Raw genomic sequence first — 27,331 nt, 5'->3', positions numbered from 1 at the left:
TGACCAAATTATTTCCCCATTTCAATCCATGTTAAATGTAATTGGTAAAGTGATTTTCCTAAAGCACAGATCTCTTCTATTCAATAAATTCCAGTGGCCCCTTACCTCTAAGAGCAATAACAATAGCTAGCATTCATATAGTGTTATATAGTTCTACAAAGCACTTTGCAAATATTTCATTTCATCCTCACAATAAACTTGAGAAGTAGGTGCTTTTGTTATGCCCGTTTTATAGACAAGAAAACTAAGGCAGGCAGTTTAAGTGACTTACTCAAGGTTCCACAGATAATAAATGTCTGAGGCCAGATTTGAACACATCTTTATAATTACACGTGGACCATTCATTGTGCCACTTACCTACCTCTAAGATCATATATATATATACTTCTCTGACTGACATTTAAAGTCATTTAAAGGTCCCAAACTCTCTTTCTAAGTTTATTAAATATTCACTTAATGCTTATTTCAGTTTAGCCAAACTGAGTTTCTTCTTGTTCTTTGCTTACCATACTCCTGTTTTCTGCCTCTGTGTTTAATGTCTACCTACTGACTGAGTAGAGTGCCCACGCCTGATTTTTAATTTAAAATTACCTTTCTTTTGCACTTCTTTTAATTATTTTTTACAATGTTCTTATTTTAGTTCACCCCTAAAATTAAGAGACCTTTAAAAGTTTTCAGTCCAAAATCATCAAAATGCATATTTAACTTATCAATATCCATCTTTTAGCACTAGTAACAACTTATAATTTATATTCAGCAAACCAATAAGACTAATTGTAAATTATGATCATAAATATACAAGTTAAAGAAATCATTGGCACCACCAAATGCTTTATATTTAGATGACATGAGAAAATGTCTATTGCAAAAGAAAGAAAAAATACTCATAAAATCCCAGATAAGACAGTATATGCACCAGATAAGAGAACACCAGCTACAGTACCATGTGTGACAAATTTATAAGGTGTGGGATCAGACAGCACTCAACCATATCACCCAACCTCAATCTGCAAGTTGACTCATTCCCTTATTTACTATTATCTTCTAAAGCTTTAGATTGATCTAAAGTTATATCTGGTAATTTTTTTCTCATTAATAATGTTACTATCTAATTTTCTTTCATTACCTTGAGTAATGACTACTCAAATATTATTTAATGAAATTAAGAAGCATTCTTTCCCAATGTTAATTTCTTTTACTTTTCTACATTTGAATAATCACCCCATATGTATAATTTATTTGACAAATGAAATTTATATTATTTTGGCTATACCTAATGGCATAATCTAAGTCACCTCAAACTCTCAAAATAACAACAGTAGATTCTCCTTAATTTGTCTGGAAACAGTTATTTATTTCATTCTAGATATTAAAGTCTCTTAAGGATTCTTCTTAATATTTCTTAATATTTTTCCTCAAAATTAGTCCTTTAATTTGTCTTCTGGACAGTAATTGCTGAATCAAAGAAAATCTTTTCAAAATACATAATACTTGCCAATTCCTCACAGAATTATTTTTTATAAAGTTCTTTGTAACTGCCAAAGTTAAAAACAGTTGCAGCAAAAAGTTTCTCCTCATATCCTTTCTCTTCATATTCTCTGCAAATTCTTCATAGATTTTCATAGATCACAGAAAAAAAAAGCATATACTCTCCTTGACTACATAGGGAAAAATACTTTACTGTAAGCTGTTTTTACAAGTAACTTTGGAAATTGCCTCCAAACTTTTTTTTCAACGTCATTTATTTATATTTCGGCTCTTACAGTAATGATAGCCACATTCTTCATAAGACAGACATTTGAAATGGCAAACATTTGTATTTATTTTGCATGTATTTATATGCGTACATATTGTTATCCTTAATAGAACAGAAACTTAACGGTGGAGATTTTTATTTTTGTCTTTGAATCACTGTGCATAGTAGGCATTTAACATTGACTCAGTCACATAATAAAATAAATTACAGTTTTTACAATGTTATAAAATATACATGCTTTTAATAATGGTTATGAGCATGTATATTTCATAATATTATAAAAACATATTTTATGGTCAATATTGTGTTTTTAATAATAAATCCTGTGACTATTGAGCTAGAATTTAATATATTGTTGTAACCTTTGCACAAGCGCACACACACACTCAGAAATTAGTTTTAACTGTTTTAGGAAGGAGAAAATATGAAGAGGATATGGTGAATTCATCATCTTATAATTCATCACTTCAAAGACGACTTTTAAATTTGTGCTTTAGGAAAATCACTTAGGCAACTGTCTTTAGGATAGATTGAAATGGGGAAACAATTTGGTCAGTCAGTCAACAAACATTTATTGAGTTCTTACTATTTAAGTTGTAAAGACAACTTGTTTACTTTTTCTTTGGTTAAGATCTTTCTTCTTATTATGATTAAGAATACAGATAAATTGTACCTGAAAAATTTCCCAGTGTATGATCATAATCTGGTCCAGTCAGAGGAGGAAAATAACTTCCTTGAATTCTTTCCCATTGATTATCATCTTTTATAACTTGGATCCAGTAACAAAATCCATCCTCAAAGTTGCAGTTAATTTTGTCATAATCTGTGAATAATAAAAATATAGAAAATTTAATGCCATGAATGTAATGAATGTTATAACAAGAATGAATAGTTATAATGAATGAATGTAATGAATAGTTGTAATAAGAACACATTCTCAAAATCTAAATGACACTTTAGCATTCATGGTTTGTCAACTGGCTGTTCCATATTGTTCTGTTGCATTTCTTCTATTTCTGAGTCGTAGCATCTTGGCTACAGGGATTCTCAGAGGCTAGATGGGAGGAGGAAGAATATTTTAGATATGACAGACCATCTGCTCAAAGGTATGGAGATGGGAAATAGAAAGTTGTATATAGGAAATAGTAAGCTCTGTGATTCTTTCCATTCCATTCCATGGGATTAACTACCAATTCTACATAGATAAACCTCAGACCAATAACCTACTAAGACCTAATAAGACCCTACTCTTTTTCCTGAGCTATAATTTTGCATCACCAAATCCCTCTTAAGTATTTCTGACTGTGTCAAATTTACGCATCTCAAACAGAACTCATTGTCTTTCCTCTATGTGATGGCAATCAAATTAGGATCTTTTGCTGTTTTTGTCTTACTAAAAGTGCCTCTGATTGAATAATGTGATTAAGGACCTTTCCCAACAATTGATGGGCCTGCCCATTGTGGGAAGCTTGATTAGAGGAGTTGTTTTATAGAAAGATCCCAAGTACCTTTTGTTTTTTCTATTGATGCACTGGGTCAGAGGGTTATGCCCTTGGGCTCTAAAAAGTGTATAAATACTCTGAGGGTGAAGTTTTACTTCAGGGCTTAGTTTCTGTAAGAAGGTTTGAGTGCCAGAGGAGGACTCTGGGAAGCTGCTTTAAGGAGCCCCCCAGCTTTGAAAACTCAGAGGTCAGTGCTTCCCTCTCTGGTAACTATGGTCAGGTAGTTGAACCGACTTTTTGATTTCTCTGTATTTTCTTTGAAGTTCAGGGTGCTAACACCCCTGAAGTAGGTGAATGGTATATGTGCTTGGTTAAAGGAATGATACATATGCTTGATTGAAGTGATTGTTAACCCCTTGAAAATTGCTTTCATTTTATGAATGCAGATCTAAGAATTTGTAATAGCAGGCCCCCCTGTGTATGTTGGGATGCTTACTGAAACACTCTAAAATCTACTTCATTATTTCTGTCAAGGGCACTATTATTTTTCCTGTTACCTAAGTTGACAATTCAATAGCATCCTTAATTCCTTACTCTGACCCACTCTACACTATATTCTTAGTTGTTTTATATTCAGCTTAAAATGTATTGTTTTATACATTGATGTGAAGATTTGTAATTTTTCTGTGTTTTTTGAATCTATGTTCCATCTTTGATTATGTTGTAAGCATCCATTGTATGATATTTTCCATGTATTTTCCCATAGCACCTAATGTGGTACTCTATACCAGGCAGATTCTCAATAACTGCTTATTTGGCAACTTAAATTGAAATCTTGCTATAAGTTTATGTTTTAAGTCTTTAGTTCTATTTTTTTTAAAAAAAATACCAAGTTAAAGATTCTGTAGCTTTGAGACATCAAGTAGGAGAAAGAGAGCAATACTTACTGTTGAGTTCACTGCTGTTAAATTCAGTATATGTTGCATTAAAGCCAATATAATCTTTTTCATCAGAATCTACAAGAAACCTTACAGTTGCTTGATTAGAAAAAATGTATACTGTTCCTGGATTAAATTCCGAGAGGGAAGCTAAAATAGAAAGCAAATAACTGTTTTAAAAAAAAGAAAAAGCTTACAGTTTTTCCATGTGAACTGAAACATTGACTATGGTGGCAGTATTATCTTTCATGATAAAGATCAGAGGACCACAAATTAATCTCAACAATTTAAGCATACATTTGAACTTTACCTACCTTAAACATGTAAATTCTGAGTAAACATGTACGTTGAGAAGTTTTTTCATCTAAGTATACATGAAGCAAATATTTTCAAAACTGTAAACTTGCATTATTTGACCCTTGATATGTTTCTCCCCCTTCAGTATTACCTGTTACTGTGCAAGACAGGGTTAAAGACAAAGCGGTGATAACAGTGAGTTTGTAAGGTGCTCATGTGCTAATGCCACATTCTATAATGGAGTCTTGTCACTAGCCTACCAAGGTGACTGATAAACTTTCACATTTCTAAAAAGAAGAAAAAAATCATATATTGTGATAAGGTAGAATTATTTTGAAACCAAAATGGAAAAAAAGGCAGAATAGAGTTTTCTTAAAATACAACCTTTCTTCCCAAAAAAATGCTGGTTTTTTTTTTACTTGTTTGTATTTGCTCTGTTTTATTGCTTCTGCCATTACCTCAGAAAGATATAAGCTTCCAGAGAACAGGGACTCTTTCTTTTCTGTCTTTTGTAGCCTTAGTATTTAGCACAATGAATTATCTGGAAAGGTCAAAGTTGACTGGAGTAATACCAGCTTACAAAATTTGAGACCTATAAAATGTAATTTGAATTGTTTGTTGTTGTTCAGTTGTGTTTGACTCTATGACATCATTTGGTGCTTTCTTGGCAAAGATACTAGAGTGGCTTACCATTTTCTTCCATAACTCATTTTACAGATAAGAAAACTGAGGCAAAAAAAGTGTTAAATGACTAACCAGGATCACAAAGCTAGTAATTGTCCATGGGTTGATTTATATTCAATTCTTCCTGCCTTCAGGTCCCCTTTTCTATCCACTGCCTAGTGGTCCTTCAGGTAAACACCCCAGATAACCGATATTTCACCTAACAGATGACCAAAGTGTGCATTTTCACCATTAGAGAATCATCCTTTGGTTATCAAAAAAACTCTTGTTAGAATGCAAACTCCCTGCTTGCTAAACAAATGTTTAATTTAGTCTCCTTAAGAGGTCTATCTACTTAGGTAGATTTTCCCTTCCTTGGGTAGTGAATTCCAAACTTTATGTAACAACAATCTTCTCTACCCTCTTTTCATATTGTCTATGAAAATGATTTACTTAGCTTTCATGTTATTGAAATAATATTAAGAATTTACTACAATTTTATAATTTAAAAATTCTAATATGCAAAAAAGTCAAGTCATTATGCTACACTCACGTAGCACCGGGACTTGTCACATAGTAGGCACTTAATTAATGCTGTTAATTGAATTTTATAGGATTACAGAGTTTAGAGATTTAAAGAACTTTTAAGATCATCTAGTCTAACCACTTGAGGGAATTGTGGCCTAGAGAAGTAAAGTGATTTGCCTAGGATTTGAACACAGGGCTTCCAAGGCTAAATTCAACACTTTTCTCACCTGTACCAAGTTGTCTTTCAAAGGCAAAGAGGAAATTTGACAGTGGCAGGAGTCAGAGGACCAACCACTCCCTCCTTTCTTCAATAATAATCCTGTGTCCATGGCATGAGGGTTGTTATTCTGACTTGAAATAAAAGTCTTTGGGAAATCCACATGGAAGGTTGACTGCAGAGGGGTCCACAGATCAGAGGCTCTCTAGGCTAGACTGCCAGGGGAACCTTCACGCATTTTGAACCTGAGCCTCCATTGAGAGGGGGAGAAGGGAGGCTAGAGAGCATTGCAGGTCATCTCCTGCAAGTCAAGCTTGTCCCTGATAGTTAATACCCAATGTCCAGAGACTGGATTGCTCCCTTATGCCACAACTCCATAACCAATGAAAGTGAATTCACCTTGTTATTCTTGATTTTTAAAGTTGCATGCATCTTATGAGTATCTTATTGGAAAAGATCCAATAATTTTGCCTATTGTTTGGGCCACCCTCTTCTCCCACCTCCACTACCAGTCTGGGCACCAAGGTTTGCACAACTCTATAGGATTAATGAAAATGAAGATTAGTGGACCTTAAAGATGATTTTCACTTTTTATCCAGGGTGGCTGTGAGGGTCTCTGGGTAACCTGAAAATGGGGTAAACGTTACTAAAGTGGTAGAGAACCATTTTTAAAAAGCCAAATAATTTGACAGACCTGACACTGTTCTTTTAGAAATAGTTTCCTTGCATTGAACCAAGTAATTTAATCCTTAGAAAGTATAAAAATAGTGCATATTTTCTCCTATATTTTTCCTGAAATATGATACATATCCTATGATATTACATATATATGTATATAAATATGCATATATATTCTGGATTTTTCTTCTTTCTCTTCATCCTTCCTTCCCTTTCCTGCTCCTCCATCATCAACACCATCTAAAACCATATTAAAAATGTTTTGATCAATAATATTTTATCGGCGTAGAGGGTGCTATGGTGGAAAAAAATGAAATGCCTTTTGGCAAACTTCTAATTATGACCCTCTCCAAACTTGGGGGTTTAGTTGATAGATGACAGGCATTGAAGAGCCTGTGCTCAAAGCCATTCCAGCTGAAGACCTATGAGAACTTGCAGTTTGTTTACGTAGCTAGTCAAAAATTCATACCATCCTGAAATATCAGAGTGCAAATTTTATGGAGGAGTAGTGGACCAGGACCACAGCCATAACAGTCATAATAAATGAGATTTATAAGCATCATTGTACTTAAGAAACCCACCTTTTTTTTTGACTTTTTCAAAATCGTATGGTTAATTAGAGGACTCCTCATTTCCACTTTTGCTTTCTATCATCTTTATTATCCCTGACCTTTTTTTAAAATCAACCCCATATATTAGTTTCATTAAATAGTCTCATAATGTGGGTGGCCTGGCTGATAAAGGAGAGGAGAAGAAGGTCACTGGTTTCATTCAGAGTTCAGGCTCAGTAGCTAATTAGGGAACTCTGTAATACCTCTTTGCAAATTCCTGAGTCTTTTCGTCCTTACAGCATAAAGTTTGTACACATGGACTGAAGCAGGTTCAGGGACATGGTGCAAGAGATAGCTGTTATAGGTCAGTCCACCCACACTACATTAATTTCCTTTACAATATATTCATGCATTGCTTTTAGTTCAAGGAAAGTGTAGCAACACAGTGACAACTATCCTTTTAGCTCTCCCGTTCCAAATGTTTTTTATTTCTTTATGGTTTATCTCTTTAATTATACTGCATTAGGCTGTAGTTCCAATTTACCTCACTTTCAGTATGATATAGACTTTAACAATGTTTGAGTCCCTTATTTCACAGTGTTTAATCACAGTGTTTAGAGGCAGTGTAGAATAATCATGTGTGGGCCACTATTCAGCCTCTGTAAAATGGATCACTCAGAGCCTACGAGTTGAAATAAACAGGGAGGTTTGTGTTGTTATTGTTATTTTTAACTAAAAAACATTCCAATGTCCTCAGATAAAAGTACTCCCCAAAGCAACTAAAAGTATTTCAGGAAACTAAAAAGTGATCAAAAATCACCAGGAAGGCAGTCAAGGCAGTTAAAAGCAGTTGACCATGAGATTCACTAGGGCCTTAGTAGCTCCTGGCCATATTCCTAAAAAAAAATAGCCCAAATGGCCCATAGTCAAGTTTCAGTTCAAAGTTAACCTGTCCCAGGTATCCACCATTATTCTTTGTAGAGGGCAGTTCTGACTGGTAGGGTCATTGAACTTTATTCTTCCTGAAGAAATAATAATTGGTAACTTTAGTCCTTCCCCCAGCCCTTATGTTTCCTATTGCTCACTTTCTGACTGCCTCCTCTCTGATAAAGGTTTTCTTGGGGACTGATTCTCAAAGCCTCCTCCCACAATGGGCAATTCACAGTTCACTAGTCTACCCCAAGGGACTTTTGAACGGACAAAACTGACCCCAACTAGGTCATAGGCTCTTTCTCTCAGGCTCAGTGAATCGCCACAGAGTTCCCACAAATGGTACCTTTTCCTGTTTTATCTGTTGTAACAGCTGTCCAACAGAACAGAGCACTGCCACCCTGGTGCTATTACAGCTTGGGTTGATTTTTGCCATTTGAGGTTTGCATCTCTAAGGCTAGGGCTATGAGGTTGAAACATTGGGCTGAACTGTATTTCAAACCCAGATACAAGTCCTGCTCCTTTTCCTCTTTTCCTGTGCTTTCCTGCAGATGTTTTTTGCAATACAGAATACTGTTATGTTAATGGCTTTTGAGGCCTTAGAAAATTTGTGCTGTTTGGAGCTTGGATCTCCATAACACTGCAAAGAAGGGAAGAGAAACATGGTGTGGAGTTGCTTTATGTCACAAGCTCATGGGACTGGTTTGGATAGTGCAGACTTGTTGCTAATATCATGGTGGGCAGTGTGTTGGTGGGATGGGGATTGCTGAGTGAGCTCATTAGATGTCAATTCATGGATTTTAAAAATCTTCTTTTGGGCTCCTGGTGTCTTAGACCATGAAGACATTTGAAGTTAACTTATCATTAGCATATGTAAAATTTCTATTTTGGAGAGGTTTGAGAGTTTGTAGCATCAGGGAAAAGTCCTCCATCTTTTTGATCCCATGGCCTGTTATTTCACTCAGTGATTCTTAAGGTATGGTTTAATTTCTTTTCAAATGCAGAACCATAGAATCTTGGAGGCAGAAGGGTCTTGGAAGCTACCTAATCTAATCTCCTTGCTGAAATCTCCTTGATAATATCTCTGCAGGGTAGTCATCCAACCTCTGTTTGAATACCACTAATAGTAAAGAGCACATTAACTTCCAAGAGAGCTTGTTCCATGGCTGACACCTCAATCAGATAATTCTTCCCGTTGAAATCATATTTCACAGATAGTATAAAGTTGTTTTAAAAAGAAACTGGGTTGGTAACAATCTCAGCAATAATTACAATTATTTTGTAAATTCTTCACAACTTCAAATATTTAACAACATTTGTTTTTGAATAATAGGAATTCTCTGAATTAAATTAAAAGTGACTATAGAAATTGATTACTTTCATTTTAAACTAAAGACAAATTATTTTGTTCCTTTAAATGACCAGAAGAATCATATATATAATATATGTGTTTATATTATATATGGAATTTAATTAAAAAAAGGATAAAAGCAATAAAGTAATATAAAAATGTTTTATCCACCTCAATAATAGATTTGGATATAGTACCAACTTACCTCTTAAAATTTTGTTTGGTCCTGTGCCTTCATAAATATTTAATATGTCTGAGTAATATGGATTAAAGTTACTGAAATTCAGCTTAATGGAGAAGCCTTGTTGCACACTAAATAAGAAAGAAGAATAGATTATTATATTCTCTCAAGAGTTTTCACAAGCTCTAATGTATGCTAGATTTGAATTTGTCATCTGATGTGAGATATTTGGGATTAGATTTTGGAAACATAAATTTCAATATTGTGCTAATATTAGTATATTTTGAATAAAACAATTTTTTCAGTAACACAGTTTAAAATATAAACATTGCAGAGTTACATGTATTTATATTTTACTTGAAGACATTCAAGCAACAATTATTTATTAAGCACCTTGATAGTTCAGGCATTGTACTAGACATCAAGGTTATAGAGACAAAAGTGAAATACTCTTTCAAGGAATTATCAAGAGAGACAACGTATGGATATAGATATGTGTGTATACATATACACATACATATATATATATATATGTGTGTACATATATTTGTATATATATAATAGTGTTGGAGATTAGGAAAACTTTATACAGAAATCCTGAAGGAAACTCAGAATGATGGTGATGAATATAAAGGCACTGAACAGTTAGAAGGCAAGTTTGGATGGAATGTAGAGTGAGTGAAAGTATCTAATGTGTTATAAGAATAAGAAGATAAGTAGAGATCAGGTTGTGCAGGATTTTAAATACCAAAAAGAAGAGTGCATATTTGATCCCAGAAGTATCCCTAGAATTCATTAGTGAAGAATAATTTGATCACAACTGTACTTCAGGAAAGTCAGTGTGATGCTGTGTATAGCATCTTTCTAAGATGAAAATAGAGAAAACACAGGAAAGTATGAAGTGACTTGAGAAATTCTTCAGAGTACATTTTACAATTATGATTTGTTTTCCCTTTCAAGTCTCAGGTTTGAGGTAAAGAAAATTTATTTCTCCTTTTTTCTGGCAAATCATCACATCGTCATAGGCATTTAGTGATCAATTGATTGGTAATAGAAAGTCATGAAAGAAAGAAAAAATAAAAAGTGTCCCTCACTCTTCTACACTCTTTTTTTGCTTCTAAGAATATGGCAGAAAATGTATACTAAGAATTATGATTTTTAAACTACGGCAGGGGACGTACTACTGAACAATCTTAATATTAACTTTATAGCTATAAGGGAAATGAGAAGATCAAAGGAAGTTGTAACTAAATAGTATATATCTCACAAATTCTTGAAGAGGTAAATGGAGTTGATGAAGTTGACTTTATTGTGTGTCCAAATATGACAAGTAGCATCATTTCATGACATTTCAGTTATGTTATATGGTTTTGCCCATGATAGATATTTGCAAACAGATCATCATGTAAATAATTATAATGAGTACACTGATGAGTTACAGAGGGAAACAAAAAGAGAGAAATGAATGATTATTCCTTTATTCTATGAACATGAGGCCTTGTAAAGCTAAAATTATGACTTGATTTGGTCACATGTGTGTCTCACCACCATATTCTCTAAGTTTATACTCACCTTCCCAGAGATGCTGTGTATACCAGTGGGAGAACATACCTCAGGTTTAAAGAGGTATTTTGTAGCTACTGTTCTTACTCTACCATTTTAATAAATGACTTTTTATGAGCTAATCATATACCGGCTGAGTAATAATAGAAAGCATATCAATTGAGGCACATGATTAGGATTTCAGACTCCAAGACTATCCTAAAACCCGTGAGAAGAGATAGTGAACTCTAGTGGGATAACCCAGAAAGTAGTGCTACAGAAGGAAAAAAAAAAGAAATCTTGGTGAGAAATCAGATTAAGCAAAGTTAATCCAAGGACATTTAAGGATGACATTTGGAAGGAGGACTATAATTAGATAAAAGATAGAAAAATATTTAGAAAGATTTTTTTTGACAAGCATTTGATCACTAATTAGGCCATGAAATAGATATAACATGTTTGGACTCTCATATTACAACCCTGGATAGGTTTCTTGAGGTAGTAAAAATATCATTGAAAGAAACAATGAAAAATGAGCAGCTAGATTAGATCAATTTTATAAAAAGGAAGTCTGTTCTGGAGGCAACAAAATATGGGGGACATGGAGGAACAGATTCTCATATTCCCTGAAGAAAAAGAACAAAACATGGACAAAATACTGAAAAAGAAAGTCTCAGATCTTATCACTATCCAACCTCGAAAGATGAACAAAAATTGCCAATGTCTACTTAACCATCTGTGCAAAGACTTAACAAAAATAATATACGTATACATTAAGAGAATCCTTGATGAGAGTGTTAGAATAAAAGCTTCTTCTTTACCATCACACAATTGACTAAAAAATATAGAAAATACACGTTTATTGTTTCTGAGTATAAATGAAGAATTCGATTTGGTAAATCATTGTCCTCCAGACACTCCCAATTACGCAAGATTCCTTGAAAGAATTAACAACAGAGATAAATTTCTTCAATTGCCTTTTGATATGCTCACTGAAAATATTTAGCACTGTCATGAAGATACAGGGTAGAGTCCAAATGGAATACAGTTTTCCTGTAGATAAATAATGTGTCTTCAAGATGTTCCTGATAGCATCAAGGCCCAGAACATAGCACTGCTACAGTGTAAAAGGGATTTGTAATCACTGAAAACATATTGTTCTAACTATTTAAACAGGGAAAAAAATAAGTAAATGAAAAACATTTATTGTCCAGATCCAAATGCAATTTGATGAATAACCTATCAAACTCATTGATTAGTTTATATTATCTTGGACATGTTACTTGATCTGGGCCCAGAATTCATCATGAGGTGGATGAGAGCAGGCTATATTATTGCCTTTGAGAAATTGTAGTTCTGTTAAGGACCTTAAACTCTTCCATGAAACAACCCATCTTTTTTTTTCTTTTAATGTCAAATATTATTCTTGAGAGTCATGGAAGACTACAGTTTCTAAACCACGTTAGCTAAGGACTACTCAAAGATCAATGGAAGGGAACCTGGTGGGTAGGTACATTACAAACAAGAACTTACATGGATAAGAGTATAAAGAGTTTGTTCATCCTTAGTTGCCAAAGAAGACCATGCCATCAGAGAAAGGATGACATGACTTGCACTTGACTTTGTTTCGAGGGAGGGAGGGCTATGCAGGTCACCAGCCTCACTTCTCCTCCAGAGCCATCTGAATACAATGACCAGATACTCATCAGGATGACTGGAGATGATGCAGGATGAGGCAATTGGGGTTAAGTGACTTGCCCAAGGTCACACAGCTAGTAAGTGTCAAGTGTCTGAGATGAGATTTGAACTCAGATCCTCCTGACTGGTACTCTATCCACTGCACTACCTAGCTACCTCCTATGAAGAGTGTAACAAAGAAATAAATATTGGAAAAAAATAATCCAGCCATATAGGAAGATTGAGAGGTAACCAATGACAGACTACATAATCTATTTGAATATTTCTGATCTCAAGAGAATGCGAGAAATATCTGCAGTATTTGGGTGGATGCCCTGTTTTAGAACTATGAGAGGACATGTATGAGAGTATTCCAGTATGGAGAACTTTGAATGGGTTGCAATTTGTGTCACTGAAAAAAATATTGACATTGATGAGATTATACATCACTTAGAGTATTTCTGATGATATTTTGAAAAAAGAATGATAGGTACTATTTTCCACAGTGAAATTCCAATAGCAATTTACAAATGACAATTGAGTCAAGTTCATTGTATATTCATGTAGCACCTGTCAAGATCTACCTATGAATGAATCACTTCCATGGGTAGTCATCCAATTGCATATCATAACCTAGACAGTATACACTTTTATTCCTTTGATTTTTCCTGTTTGTATCAATTGACTGAACTCTTCTGAGTTACTATTTATCTCACTAAGGAAGTTCTGCAATGTTATGGAGTTCAGTATAAACAATAGACTGTCATCTGCAAATAGAAGGATCAGTTGAACAGTCAGAATCTATGGTGAATCCCTCTACCATCTGAATTTGATTATACTTCATATTAGTGGTATACGTTTTATGCATGGCTGTCTCCCTGTTTTATACTCACTTAATATTACTAATCAAAGGATCATTGAACAAAACTACTTATACCTTTCAAGAAATTTTAAATTATTTTGACATATGCTTAGGAGATAACGTCGTTGGAAGAAAACTTTTAAAGTACCAGGCTGTACTGAATCCACTTTTTAATAAGAAGGGAAAGCTACTGTCTTGTATTCTTACTGCTTCAGTCAATAGTGTGACTATAAAGAAGAAAATTTTCACAGAATGTCATTTGTGAATATCTGTCTGCATTTTTCTCATATTTTCCTTAAAGATGCATTCCTTATGTAGATAGATTATTCTTAGATTAGGTTGGAGTTACTCAAATGTATGCCTTAACTTTTTTTTCTACTCTTTCTAATTTGGTATTGATTTTTATTTTTGTTCTGAAAAATTTATGGCCTTAACTCGATATAGACAGCACAGCTGATTGAGAAATAAATCAACTTTTTAACCTCCCATCTTCTATCAGCTAAAATATAATTTAAGGATACTGTCTTCCTAACAAAATTATCTAAAAACAAGAGATCATGGCTTCACCTTTACTTGAAGCCTTCAAGAACATGTAAGATGATCACTTGCTTGGCAATGTTGTAGAGAGGATTCTTGATCAGATCAAGGTTGTACTAACTGGTCTCTGAGGTTCTTTCCTACTATGGGATCCTGTTTTAAGCAATTGATTTTTTAATGATTTTATTCAGTGCTCATTAGGATCTCCTCATTTTTTTCCTGAGGAGAGATAAGGAAATAAGACATAGTCACAAGGCTTTTAAATAGGTAGGTAATACTTGGCTTCTTGTATTTCATTTTTACTTTTTTAGCCTGATTTAGACTCCATAGAACAAGATGTTCCCATGCTGGTACCCCCTAGTATCCCAGCCCCTGTCTTCCCACTCTCCCTTGCCTTCTTTTGTGTATTGTCTAGTTCTTTATTTTGTAAGCTTGTTGAAGGCAAAGATCATCTTTCTCTTAATTGTATCCCCAGAGCTTGGAATGTTTTGAGTACTTAATAAATGTTTATTGGATTTGTCTCCCTGTCTTAGAGAGATAGGCTGCAAGTACAGTAGTCGCTCACAGGTTGAATGACAATGCTGATTGGCATGGAAATTGTGTCCTGTTTCTGACCTGAATCAGTTTGCCCCTCTGTAGACAGACTGGTGGCACTCTACTTCTGGGAGCTCACTATGTTAGTGACAGAATTAGTGTGTACATGTAATTGACTTCAGTCCTGCTGCACCTCAGAACTCAGAAATTCAAATGATCTACCAGTCTCAGTCTCCCCAGCAGAAGCAATTACAGGAGTATACCACCACACACAGCTTTATTTCTCACTTGAACCACATTTTCCAACATATTTTTCACTGCTGTTCCCTATATTCACCTTTATATTAAAGTCATGAAGTATTGAAGTATATGTTAATTTAATTTGAACAGCTTTATCTAGTTTTTCATAAATTTTTCTGTCTGCTCATCATCCTCATTCTCCATATTCTGTAATCTATGTTGGCATTGAATTTTCAATTATCTTAATAAAACCTAACAATATGATAAAATATATAATAATAAATTATCTCAAACAGTTTGTAAAATACTTATCATGTGTGTTGTAGCATGTGATGACCATGTGCCCCCATTAAAATGATATTTTTAAAAAAAATTTCTCTGATATAATAAAAACGATAATTCTTTAATTTTCTTCTCTAAGAAGAACCTGTGAACTATTCTTTCATTTAGATGCAACTTCTTTTTGCCAACTATTTTTTTGTTATTCTATTGCTCTACTTGTATGTCACTTGTTGATCATTAGACAAGAGCCTCCCTTTTAGAATATCAATAGCTCAGCTACATTCAGAGATGGTTCAAAAAACAGTGCAAGGCACTGCATAGGACTATTTTATATTTCTTTGTTTCATGGATTGCCATCGCCAATTTATTGTTATGAAACTGCTGGTGATGAGCTTCTTGTAGTGAAGCTGGCATTAGGAAAACAGAAATAGTCTGTTCCTGAAGTCATTTCAGTAAGGTAAAAATCTGCCAGAGCTTATGCTTCACTGGCATAAAATTTGAGAATCCAAGATTATCTCCATACCACAATGAAGCATCTTATTTTGAATTAAGGAGTTATATTTTTGTAAGAATTGATCTGGAAGGTTATTTGATGTTGTGTATTTGTTGAGACTAAGCCAGTTTACTGTAATTCATCCTTGATAGTGATTAAACACTGAATAAGTAGATCAAATAGAAATCCAGTTAATCTAATTTTCTTATTAAAATAAAAAGGAATAAAGTAAACCATTTCTCTTTAGGTTATTTTGGTTATGCAATTTGGCAGCTCAATTAATAGTTTGGGTCTCAATGTATATGAATGACTGGATGGAATGAGAGTCAAAATAGAGCACAACACATGTTGAAAAAAGTTTTTAGCCATTAGAGTAGTCTAAATGGGTCATTGTATAAGACAGCTTTCCAATTCAAACTACTAGAAACAGATGAATACTGTGATCCGTATCTTCAGAATATCAATATGCTCTTATAATGGTTTTAGAAGAGGAGAGATAAATAAAGTAACCTTCTTTCTTAGGCACTTTGGATTAAGTACAAAAGGCAGAATACTTATTTTAAGAGCTAGAAGCAGGAGCAAACTTTGTGGGAATAGGATTCATTTCCATTAAAAATGAAAATGTGACAAAATGAGTAACATTATGCCCAAAATAGTTTTCATTACCTAAGATGAAGAATTACATACCGTATAATCCACTGGCAAAAGTTATCTGAGTCGTGAGGTTCTGGATAATTAAATGAATGAAAATATCCGGTAGAACCAGTCAACAAAAAATTTCCATCACAAGCTGTAGCTGCAAAAAAAGGGACAATTAATACCTGACAGTTGTGTCTGGAAATATTTCCCAAAGTTATAAAATATTTTTATTTCACTAATTGGATTATCATCTCCTTAAGAGCAGTGCTGTGTCTATTTTTATTATGTGCTTGTGGCTTACTGAATAAAACTCTATGCTCACAGTCAGAAAGAATTGAGTTCAAATCTGACTTCAAACATTTACTAGTTTGTGACCCTGAGCAACCTCTCCATGCCCCAGTTTCTCCAACTGTAAAACGGGGATCATTATAGCACCAGCGTCCCAGAATTGAGATAATATTTGTAAAGTGCTTAGCTCAGTGTCTAGCATATAGTAGGTGCTTAATAAATACTTGTTTCCTTCCTATCAGCCTCTAGATGAATCCATCTTCTGAGGTGAGGAACCATATGTAGTCTTCTAGGTCCTTGGGTGCAACCTTTTGACCAGGTCTGAGTTTTACTGAACAAATACTTTTATTAAGGGGATTTGTCCTTTGAAATTTGGATTTAAAGGACTACACTTGAGGACCTAGAGGGTCACATGTGGCTTCCAGTCCACAAGTTCCCCACCACTGAACTTCTTTTCACGATGTTTCCCATCTATCTTTCTAGCCTTTCTCCTAGTCATCTACACAAAACCTACTTTCTGGTTCCTGATATTCCATGCATCCTTCAAGTACCATTTCAAGTCCTATTACCTAAAACCTTTCTCTAGGTACACTAGCCACAAGTGAACACTTTAACAGAATTTATTTTCTGTGCTACTAAAATGGCATTTATTTCCTGTCTTTCATTGTTAGTTAACTTTTCACGTGTAGGTAAGTATTGTTCTACAACTATTACAAGCTCCTTGAGAGAACGTTATCATCTATTATATTTCTTTGCATTTACTTTATCATTTTAGCATGGCATCTTATACTACGTGTTTCAATGCAAGGTTGTCCTCACAATGTACAGTTACATCTATGGGCATCTGTCTATCTTTCTATCTATCTATCTATCTATCTATCTATCTATCTATCTATCTATCTATCTATCTATCTATTTAATCTATCAATCCATCCATCTATCCATCCATCCATCTATCCATCCATCCATCCATCAATCTATCAATTTATCTATCTGTCTATACATCCATACATATATAAAATTGGTTGATCCCAAGAATCTAAATTATCTCACAGTTCTCTTGACTGCCTTGTTTGTACCACCTTCTGCTTGTTTTCTCTTATGAGCCACATTCTGCTGATCCTACAAGGCTCACACTTAAAATTTTGTAAAAGAAAATTGAGAAGTAGTAAATACCAAACCAAGATCATCTAAGTAGGTTAATAAACCAGAAGGGGAAGAAGTCCCTAAAGAGTGTCTGGGCCATTCACGTTGAGGTAGCTTCTGCCAAAAGGATTAGATTGCATCTTTAGATAAAACTACTAGTTTTATTACTATCATTATGTTATTTTAGTCACAACTCATGAAAACCACTGGTTTGATGAAAATGATGGGGAAATTCAGAAGCTGCTAAACAAAAAATGAGAACTCCATTGGATATACCAGCAGGATAGTACATCCACTTCTAAGAAGGCAGCATTTAATTCCATCAAAAGCAAAGTACAAGCAAAACTTAGAGAGATGTAGGATTCCTGGCTCAGGAAGAAGGCAGAAGAAATTCAGTTTTATGCTGACAGTAACAATCCAAAGTGCTTTTATGATTCTCTGAAAGCTATTAATGGACCATAAACCTATGGTGCATCACAAATTCTCAGTGCTGATAGAGCCACATTGATTAGTGATAAGGACATGATCCTAGAGAGATGGACTGAACACTTCCATAGTCTTCTCAACAGACCATGATCAATCAATGCTGAGGCCATTGACCATTTACCTCAGGGTGAAGTCAGTCCCTCCTTAGGTGAACTTACAACTGAAGAAGAGGTTTTGAGTGCCATAAGGCTCCTTTCATGTGGCAAGGCACCTGGTGCTGATTCTATTTCAGCTGAGATTTGCAAGGTAGGGGGACCACTGCTCATACAAAAGTTGACTGAAAGTTTCCAGGTTATATGGCAAGAGGAGGTTATCCCCCAGGAGTTCAAGGATGTCTCAATTGTTCACCTCTATAAAGGTATCACAGTCACAGGGAGAGGGGATCTCTCTTTTAGTCATTGCTGGCAATATTCTTGCTAGAGTCCTCCTTAATAGGCTGATCATTCACCTGGAAGATGGCCATATACCTGAGAGCCAGTGTGGCTTCAGAAAGGGCCAAGGAACAATCAATATGGTGTTTGCTGCCTGACAACTCCAGGAGAGATGCCAGGAGCAGAACAGAGCTCTGTACACAGTGTTTGTGGATCTGACCAAGGCCTTTGACACTGTTAGTTGTGAGGGCTTATGGAAAATTATGTCAAAATTTGGTTGCCCAGAGGTCATCAGTATTGTACATCAATGTCATGATGGCACGTTTGCCTGGGATAGTGGATAGTGGAAAATGCTCTTGTGCCTTCCCAGTAACCAAATGGAGTGAAACAAGGCTGTGTGTTTGCTCCCATGCTTTTTAGCATGATGTTTTCAGCCATGCTGTCAAATGCTTTCAATGAGGATGAATAGGGCATCAAGGACAACTATTGTACTGATGGTAAGTTCTTCAGTGTGAAAAGCTTACAAGCCAAGACCAAAATGACAGGAGTGTTAGTACATGATTTTCTGTTTGCAGATGATTGTGCACTCAATACAGCCTCTGAAACTGAGATGCGGAAAAGTATGGATCTATTCTCTGCTGCCTGTGCTAAATTTTGGCTTAATAATTAACATCAAGAAAACACAGGTGCTCCATCAGCCACCACCACACCATCCATATGTGGAATCATCGATTGCACCAAATGGAGAAGTTTTGAATGCTGTAGATAATTTCATTTACCTTGGTAGTGTACTTTTCAGGGATGTACACATTGACAATGAGGTTGATGTATGCATTGCCAGAACTAGCTCAGTGCTTGGGAGGGTCCAAAGAACAGTTTGGGAGAGAAGAAGTATTAGACTGACTACCAAATTGAAGGTCTACAGAGCTGTTGTGCTGACCTCATTGTTGTATGCCTATGAAACATGGACAGTCTGCCAGCTCTACGCCAGGAAACTGAATCACTTCCATTTGAACTGTATTAGGAAGACTCTGAGGATCATCTGGCAAGATAAGGTAGTAGAGACTGAAATCTTTGCTAGAACTGAACTAACAAGCATTCAAACTATGCTTCAGAGAGTACAACACTGATGAACTGGCCACGTGGTTCGAATGCAAAATATATGCTTGTCAAAAAGACTATTTTATGCAGAACTCACATGGGGCAGGTGATCACATGGTGATCAGAAGAAGTGATACAAGGACACTCTCAAGGTCTCTCTCAAGAACTTTGGATTTGACTGTGCAACATGGAAGACACTGGTACAGGACTGCTCACCATGGTGTGCCCACATCAGAAAGAGTGCTGTGCTGTATGAGCAAAGCAGAATTAAGACAGCACAAAGTAAATGTAGGATGTGCAAATCTGGGATATCCATCCCAAATATTCATATGGACTATCTGTGCCCAATCTGTAGTAGAGCATTCCGAGATTGTATTGGTCTGATCAGCCACAGTCAAACACACGGAAACTTCACTTTATCATAGTGATGTCCTTTTGATCCTCTTCCAAAACAAAGGACAGCAACCAACCAACCACTGAAGTACTTAAATGAACAGGGTGAGCAAAAATTAAATCAGCTGGTAGGTCATTAAACAGATTTCCAACTATCCATTCAAATTCCTTTATCGTGTGTGTGTGCGCACGCACACGTGTGTGTGTGTGTGTGTGTGTGTGTGTGTGTGTAGAAGCCTTTTTACATACTGTGATGCAGGGGATGAGAGTATCATGGAAAATGTGTACAGAATCAGTAAAAAAGTTCTCAAGTTTAATAATTTTGAAAAGTGATTTCAAGATTGGTCTCCTCTTATTTATCTATCACTTGTCTATCCATTTAAGTGGTGAAATCAATAGTTCAGATAATATTTATGAAACTGATACAATAGTAACCATTTATAACACTGGTACTGAAGTAAATAATATTCATCTTATACAGTCCAATCAAATGTTTATTTTATGAAGTTAGTGGATGAAATAGATAGCATTCTTTTCAACTCTGCAGATGATTCTGACTTCAAGTAATAACTAAGGCATTGGATGACCAAGTCAGGTCATCCAAGTCAACCAGAAAAAATTTTTGCATTAATTAAATTGGGGGAAATATGAAATTTTATATTCAAGCTCAAGAAATCAACTTCACAAATACAAGACGAGGGAGGCATGGTTAAACAGTAGTTTGTCTGAAGAGGAGAAAATATTTCAAGCAGCTAAAATGAAACCATTCAAACATTATAGAGTGACAAGATCACACAAGATCTAGCATCTACCATGATAAAGCAGAGAAGGATTGGGAACATGGTATTCTGGAAGGCAAAGGAGCTATGATTACAAACAAGAATAATCTACCCAGCAAAACTGAGTATAATCCTACTAGGGAAAAAATGGACAATTAATGAAAGAGAGAACTTACAAGCTTTCCTTATGAAAAGAACTGAATTGAACCAAATAGAAAATTTTACTTTTAAGTATAAGATTTGAGAGAGGCATAAAAAGGCAAATATGAATGAGAAATCATGAGGTTAAACTATGTATATTCCTAACTGGGAAGATGACACATGAACTCTCCCTTTCCAAGAATTTTATCATCATCAGGGCAGTAAAAGGAGTTAGAGAGAATAGGCATGATTATATTATGTTGGAATGACTGCAAAAAAAAAATGGATATGTGAGAAAAAAGGATGCAATTGAAGGAGGAGGAAAGGAGAGGAAGATTGGGGAAAATTATTTCATAAGAAGAAGGCATACAAGGAATAATTTTTACAATGGAGCAGAAAATGGATGTAGGAGAGAGTGGGCAATGTTTGAACCTCATTCTGATCTCTCCTAGTTTGAAAAGAGGAAAACATACACGCTCAGCTGAGAATAGATTCATCTTATCCAACAGGGAAGTAGGAGGGGAAAGCTTTAACTCTAATGAAGATAAACCACAATCATTTCCAATAAGAGCAGGGGTAAAGCAAAGATGTCCATTAGCACCACTATTATTCAATATTGTACTAGAAATGCTAGCTATAGAAATAAGACAGGAAAAAGAAATAGAAGGAATTAGAATACACAACGAGGAAGCAAAATTATCACTTTGCAGATGATGATGCAAATGCAGAAAACCCTAGAAAATCAACTAAAAAACTTGTTAGAAAAATGAACAACTTCAGCAAAGTTGCAGGTAAAATAAAACCCTAACAAATTATCAGCATTTCTCTATACTACCAACAAAACTCAGCAGGAAGAGATAGAAAGAGAAATTCCATTTAAAATAACTGCAACCAAAATAAAGTACCTGGGAGTCAACGTTCCAAAACACACCTAGGAACTATAGAAACACAATCACAAAACACTTTTCACACAAATAAAGACAGATCTAAACAACTGGAAAAATATTAATTGCTCATCGGTAAGCTGAGCCAATGTAATAAAAATGACAATTCTACCCAAATTATTTTACTTATTCAGTGCCACATCAATCAAGCTATCAAAGAATTATTTTGCAGATTCAGAAAAACTAACAAAATTCAACTGGAAGAATAAAAGTTCAAGAATATCTTGGAAACAAATGAAAAAATATGAAGGAAGGTGGCCTAGATGTATCAGATTTCAAAAAATACAATAAACTTGTAATCATCAAAACAATCTAGTAGCAAATAGGAAATAGAGTGGTGAATCAATGGAATAGATTATGTACACAATACATAAGATTGTAATGTAAAATCCAAAGATCCAAGCTGTGGGGATGAGAACTTACTTTTTGACAACAATTTCTGGGAAAATTGGGAAGCTGCTTGGAAGAATGTTGGGGGTGTAAGCTCAGTTCCATGTGGACAGTCTCGGGCGGGTAAAGGTGAGAGCTTCTAAACCTTAGAGTTCTCATGAGGCCCCCCAGGAAACAGCAGGGAATTGAGGAGTGAGATCTCGTGTATTTCCGCCTCTTCCCGTGAGAACGTGATGGGAGAGAGCATCCCCACCCTCGAGACTGGCCCGGATCTGGGCACACCTATTGTTATCTAACAGGCACGGTATTCAGGTGCAAACTATACGGCAGGAGAGCTTAAGTAGGGTCAGGAAAGCCTGAAGGCGCTCTTAGCGCTGAGGGGCCCTTACAGGACAGAAGGCCCCTTTTCCTTTCTTCGCTCTTCCCTCTCCCCTCTCTCCCCACTTCCACTTCTGCTTCCATTCTCTTACTGTAAGATCTTTGCCTCCTTGGGAGATTTCTCTCTCTCTCCTAAGGAAGAGTTCCCCCTGCACATGTAACCAGGACCCTGAATAAAGCCTAACCCTTGTTCGACTCTGGAAAGTCTCTTCTCTCATACGTTTATCCGGTTTGGCCAGCCGAAGACCTGCGATATAGGTAAGGTAAGACTCGGGTAGCCCTCAGGCCTCTAGGCCTGGCAGAAGAAACTAGGAACAGACTAAGATCTCACTCTGTATACTAAGATAAGGTCAATTGTGTACATGATGTAAGCATAAAGGGTGATATCATAAGCAAATTATATAAGCATGAGCAAACTTACCTATCAAATCTATGAATAAGGAAAGAGTTTATGACCAAATAAGAGATGTAGAAGATAATGGGGATGGAAGAAGACAGAATTTGGAAGTCAAAAAAAATTTTTTTAAATGAGCGTTACCTATAAATACTATTTTTTTAAAAAGAAAACAAATGAAAGAGTGGGGATGACTGAATGGACAATCTGCTGGAAGAGATGAAATGGAATGGGAGTGCTTGAATAAGTAGTAGGATTAACCTCAATAAGGAGTAAGGCCATTTCATTATGTGAAGCAAGGTGAAGGAGATGAAGGTGGTAGAAGGTAACTAAGTGATAGGAGATGAAGAAGAGGAGAGAAAAGGGACTTCATGATGAATAACTTCAAATTTTCTGTAAAAATATGAGGCAAAATTCTGCCCTGAGGGGAAGATATGAGAGAGAGTCATTGGGGGGTTGAAGAACATTGTAAAGGTTTGGAAAAGGTTTCTGGAGAGTGGGATAGTGAGTTGTTAAAGAATGTATAATAGGATTGCTTAGCAGCAGTGAGGTTATATAATATAAATTGTAATATAAATTACATAAACTGGAGGTTATGTAATATAAATCTGTCATTGACCCAGTCAGAATGGTTGCATGAGTTTCTCCACTTTGGTTCAGTAGCGTGTGTGTAGGAGTGAAGGCAAGGAAGGATGGAAGGGATTCCAAACTGAGATTTGGCTGGGCATAATGAGTGATATAAGGAGGCTAGGAATTTCAGGGTATGTGGGAAGTACATAGGGATGAGTAAGGCAGAAGAAAACTAGAAAGTTAGGAAGCTGGTTACAAAAAGTTTCAAATATCAAATAGAAGATTTTATGTTTGATCCTAGAGGTGATTTGGAGCCACTGAATTTTACTGAGTAATGAGGTGATGTGGTCAGACATGCATTTTAGAGAAATCAATTTGACAACTGAGTGAGGACAGTAATGAGGAGAAATTTATGGCACAGATGTCAGTCAGAAAGACTATTGCAATAATCTCTATGTGAGGTGATGAAGACCAGAGTGGAGGCAGTGTCAGGACAGAGAAGAGGGTGAATACTAGAGATATTATGGAGGTAAAATTGACAGTTCTTGGGCAACAGATCAGATAAGGGTGTTGAGAGAATGAAAAGTTAAGTCCTGGGTTCCTGGGAGGATGGAGGCACCTTTATGGTTCTGTTTTGGATATGCTGACTTTCAAATGTCTACAGAACATCCAGTCTGTGATGCCCAATAGGCAAACAGAAACTTGAGATTGAAGGTCAGCAGAGAAATTAGAGCTAAATAAGTAGATTTGAGAATCAATTAGTACAGATCTCATCAGCAAAAAGGAACTAATGAGATCATTAGGTGAAAGACTATAGGGGAAGAGGACCCAAGACAAAGCCATGGGAGATACCCATGGTTCGTGGGCATGACCTGGATAAAGAGTCATCAAAGGATACTGAAGAGTCTTCAGATAGGGAGGAATACCAATAGTGAACAGTGAAAAATCTATAGAGAAAAGAGCATCAAGGACAATAAACTGATCAACAAATAGCGTCAGAAGCTACAGAGAGATTGAGAAAGGTAAGCACTGGGAAAAGCCCAATTTTGGCAATTAAGAGATCATTAGTAACTTTGGAAAGAGCAATTTCAGTTGAATACTATGTTCAGAGGCCTTGGTAGAGAGTTTAGAATGAAAGGAAAGGAAGCAGAAAAGAGGCGGAGGATATAGAAAAACAACTAGCAAAGACTGATGGGTCAAATAGGAACTTTTTGAGAATGGAGGAGATATGGGCTTTGAAGGCAGTAATTAAGCAACCAGTGACAGAGAATGAAAATAAGTGAGAGAGGCTGGATGATAGAGAGGGCAATCTTTCAGTGAATGGGATAGTGGATCAATTAGGGAGGTATAAAACCCTTGGTTCAGTGAGGGTCCAGTGGAGATGACATAACATAAATTTGTAGCAGATGCAGTGTATACTGTTTTGTGCATTTTTCCATCTTTGTTATCCAAAACGTGAGAAAGAGCAAAAACTATGTGGATGATGGGAAGTTGTCTAAGGCTAAGGTCTAATAGAGCGAGATCAACTATTCAAAAATGGGGTGAGATACTCAAGAGAAGAGGATAGTGTAGAATTGATAAATTGATAGAGTAGATTGATAAGCAAGCATATAAATTTACACATAAAACTACTTACCACAAATTCTACTGCTTTCATCAGAACCATCAGGACAGTTTGGTTCTCCATCACAAAATAGTTGTTCAGATATGCAGCTTAGAGCATCAGCACAAGGTTTTGAACCAGGGAGGCACTCAACTGAGACAACTTCTTTAAAAGAGAAATGAGGAAAAAAATTTCTTTATTGAATGGATTGCTAAGTACTAAATTTGGTCATTTGCAGTTTAACTTTAATAATATCTAGGACTGATCTAGTATGTGCAGTAGTAGTATACTAATTCAAGTGGAAATTTTTCTATAAATCAGTGAAGCAAAATTGAAAATCAAAATCAACTGCATAGGAAACTGATTTATCAGAAATGCAGGATTCTTGGAACTGATTTCAAAACAATTGAAGTTTAAAACATTTGCAACCTACGCTAATGTACTACTTTTGACAGTTTGTTGTAGCCAACACAGCACAGTTCTATCTGGAAGCTCCCATCGAATAGCTTAGCTAGATTCAGAGAAGCTTAATTCCACGTAGATTGGTCACTAGTGATAATTTTTTACTTGACCACAACTGAAGAAATAACTCATCAAGAGAAAAAAATCAGTCTGTCTGGATAAAGAAAATATCCATGCCAATTTAATCTTAGATCTTTTGAATTACTGGATTGGAAATATCTAAATACTGCCATCATATTCTGAAGTCTGCTTTCTAACATTAATATTAATACTAATCTTGAGACAACATTTTATGATAACTTGTGGAGTTCAAAGATTAAAGTTGTTAATTCCCAATTGTTAATCATTTAAAGATTATTTTTGTAGAAGCCACAAATATTCACTGTTTTGGAGATGCAATTAAAATCATATACACATATAATATAAAATACACTAATGTCATACATAATAGACATATAATAATTGTTTGATGAATGGATAAAGGGACAGGCAAAATTAGAACAAGCTTTTAAAATTATTTTATTTGTGAGAGTTGTGGGGAAAGTGTAAAGGCGTCTAGGTTTACCTGCACAGGATGGGCTGCCATTTCTATTTTTATCTCCTATCATCCCCTCCCTCCCCAACCAACATACAGGAGAGATTAGAAGATCCTGAATATTTTATTTGTTCAATGGTCTAAGCGTTAATTTTAGCCCCCTGGTATATGATATTCACAGCACATTGCTTAAGGATGTACTGGGAGAACAAGAAGATGTACACTTTTAGGATGGTTGTGATTCGTTTGAAGACGAAATGACTTAGAGTGGAAGAGTTAGATGATGAACTGGATGATAATGTGAATCTCTCAGAACTAGAGGGAGAATATTAATAAGATTGGGAAACAATACGCCAAATGAAGAGAAATAGAAGAGGGACAATTTCCAAACCAAAGAAAGAAAGGAATGAACAGTTTGAGAAAGTTCTTAGAACTGAGCATTTCAGACTTGCCTGGCAGGCTACTAAATAGATGAGTCTATTCCGTATAAAATGATTGACTCTGACCTCATGATTCAGGGCCATGTTTTTTACATTTTAATGAGCTTTCTACTCTTATCGGTAAAGTTGAATACTTTTCTCTAGTGCCCTTCAGGGGTTGGAGGGGCTTCTCTGCCACTGACTAAAATTCTTATCAAACACATTCTTCCCATTTTTTAGGGATCTAGCAATTAGCACTTTGATTATCTTAATATCAGATTAGCTTTTATAAAATATATTTATTTCAAATTATAGCAAGAATAAGCACCCAAATATTTGTCCTCAACATCTCAGGGACATCGTCCTCTCCTGAACCACCTTAAAGTATGGGAGTAGGGGGAATTAGGTTCACAACTCAGTTCCTAAATATCATTGATCCCAACAAGTTTAAGTCCAAATTTGATCTGGCTGTGGGCTAGGTGCAACACCTAGATTGCAATACCTAGATTCCTGAATCCCCATTACTCAAGCCTCTGGGTAGATTGGAGAATCTATCCTCTGTACCTAGAACAGAAATGAATAAACAAAAAGGC

The 27,331-nt window shown here is 35.5% G+C and overlaps 1 protein-coding gene across 1 annotated transcript in view; it reads right to left on the bottom strand.

Moving 5' to 3' along the window:
* The window catches only part of TMPRSS15 (transmembrane serine protease 15), a 155,630-nt gene that overhangs the window by 75,258 nt on the left and 53,041 nt on the right, over window positions 1-27,331 (bottom strand). The window contains exons 6-10 of the mRNA XM_072614948.1: window positions 25,356-25,487; window positions 16,387-16,495; window positions 9,557-9,663; window positions 4,146-4,286; window positions 2,430-2,579 (exon numbers count right to left, since the gene is read on the bottom strand). Coding sequence (XP_072471049.1) covers window positions 2,430-2,579; window positions 4,146-4,286; window positions 9,557-9,663; window positions 16,387-16,495; window positions 25,356-25,487 — 639 coding nt within the window. The remainder of the gene's footprint in view (window positions 1-2,429; window positions 2,580-4,145; window positions 4,287-9,556; window positions 9,664-16,386; window positions 16,496-25,355; window positions 25,488-27,331) is intronic.

Source organism: Notamacropus eugenii, chromosome 5, assembly GCF_028372415.1.
Source record: "Notamacropus eugenii isolate mMacEug1 chromosome 5, mMacEug1.pri_v2, whole genome shotgun sequence".
NCBI lineage: Eukaryota > Metazoa > Chordata > Mammalia > Diprotodontia > Macropodidae > Notamacropus > Notamacropus eugenii.
The sequence above is the reverse complement of the archived record's forward strand: the minus strand, read 5'-3'. Positions and strand labels throughout refer to the sequence as shown.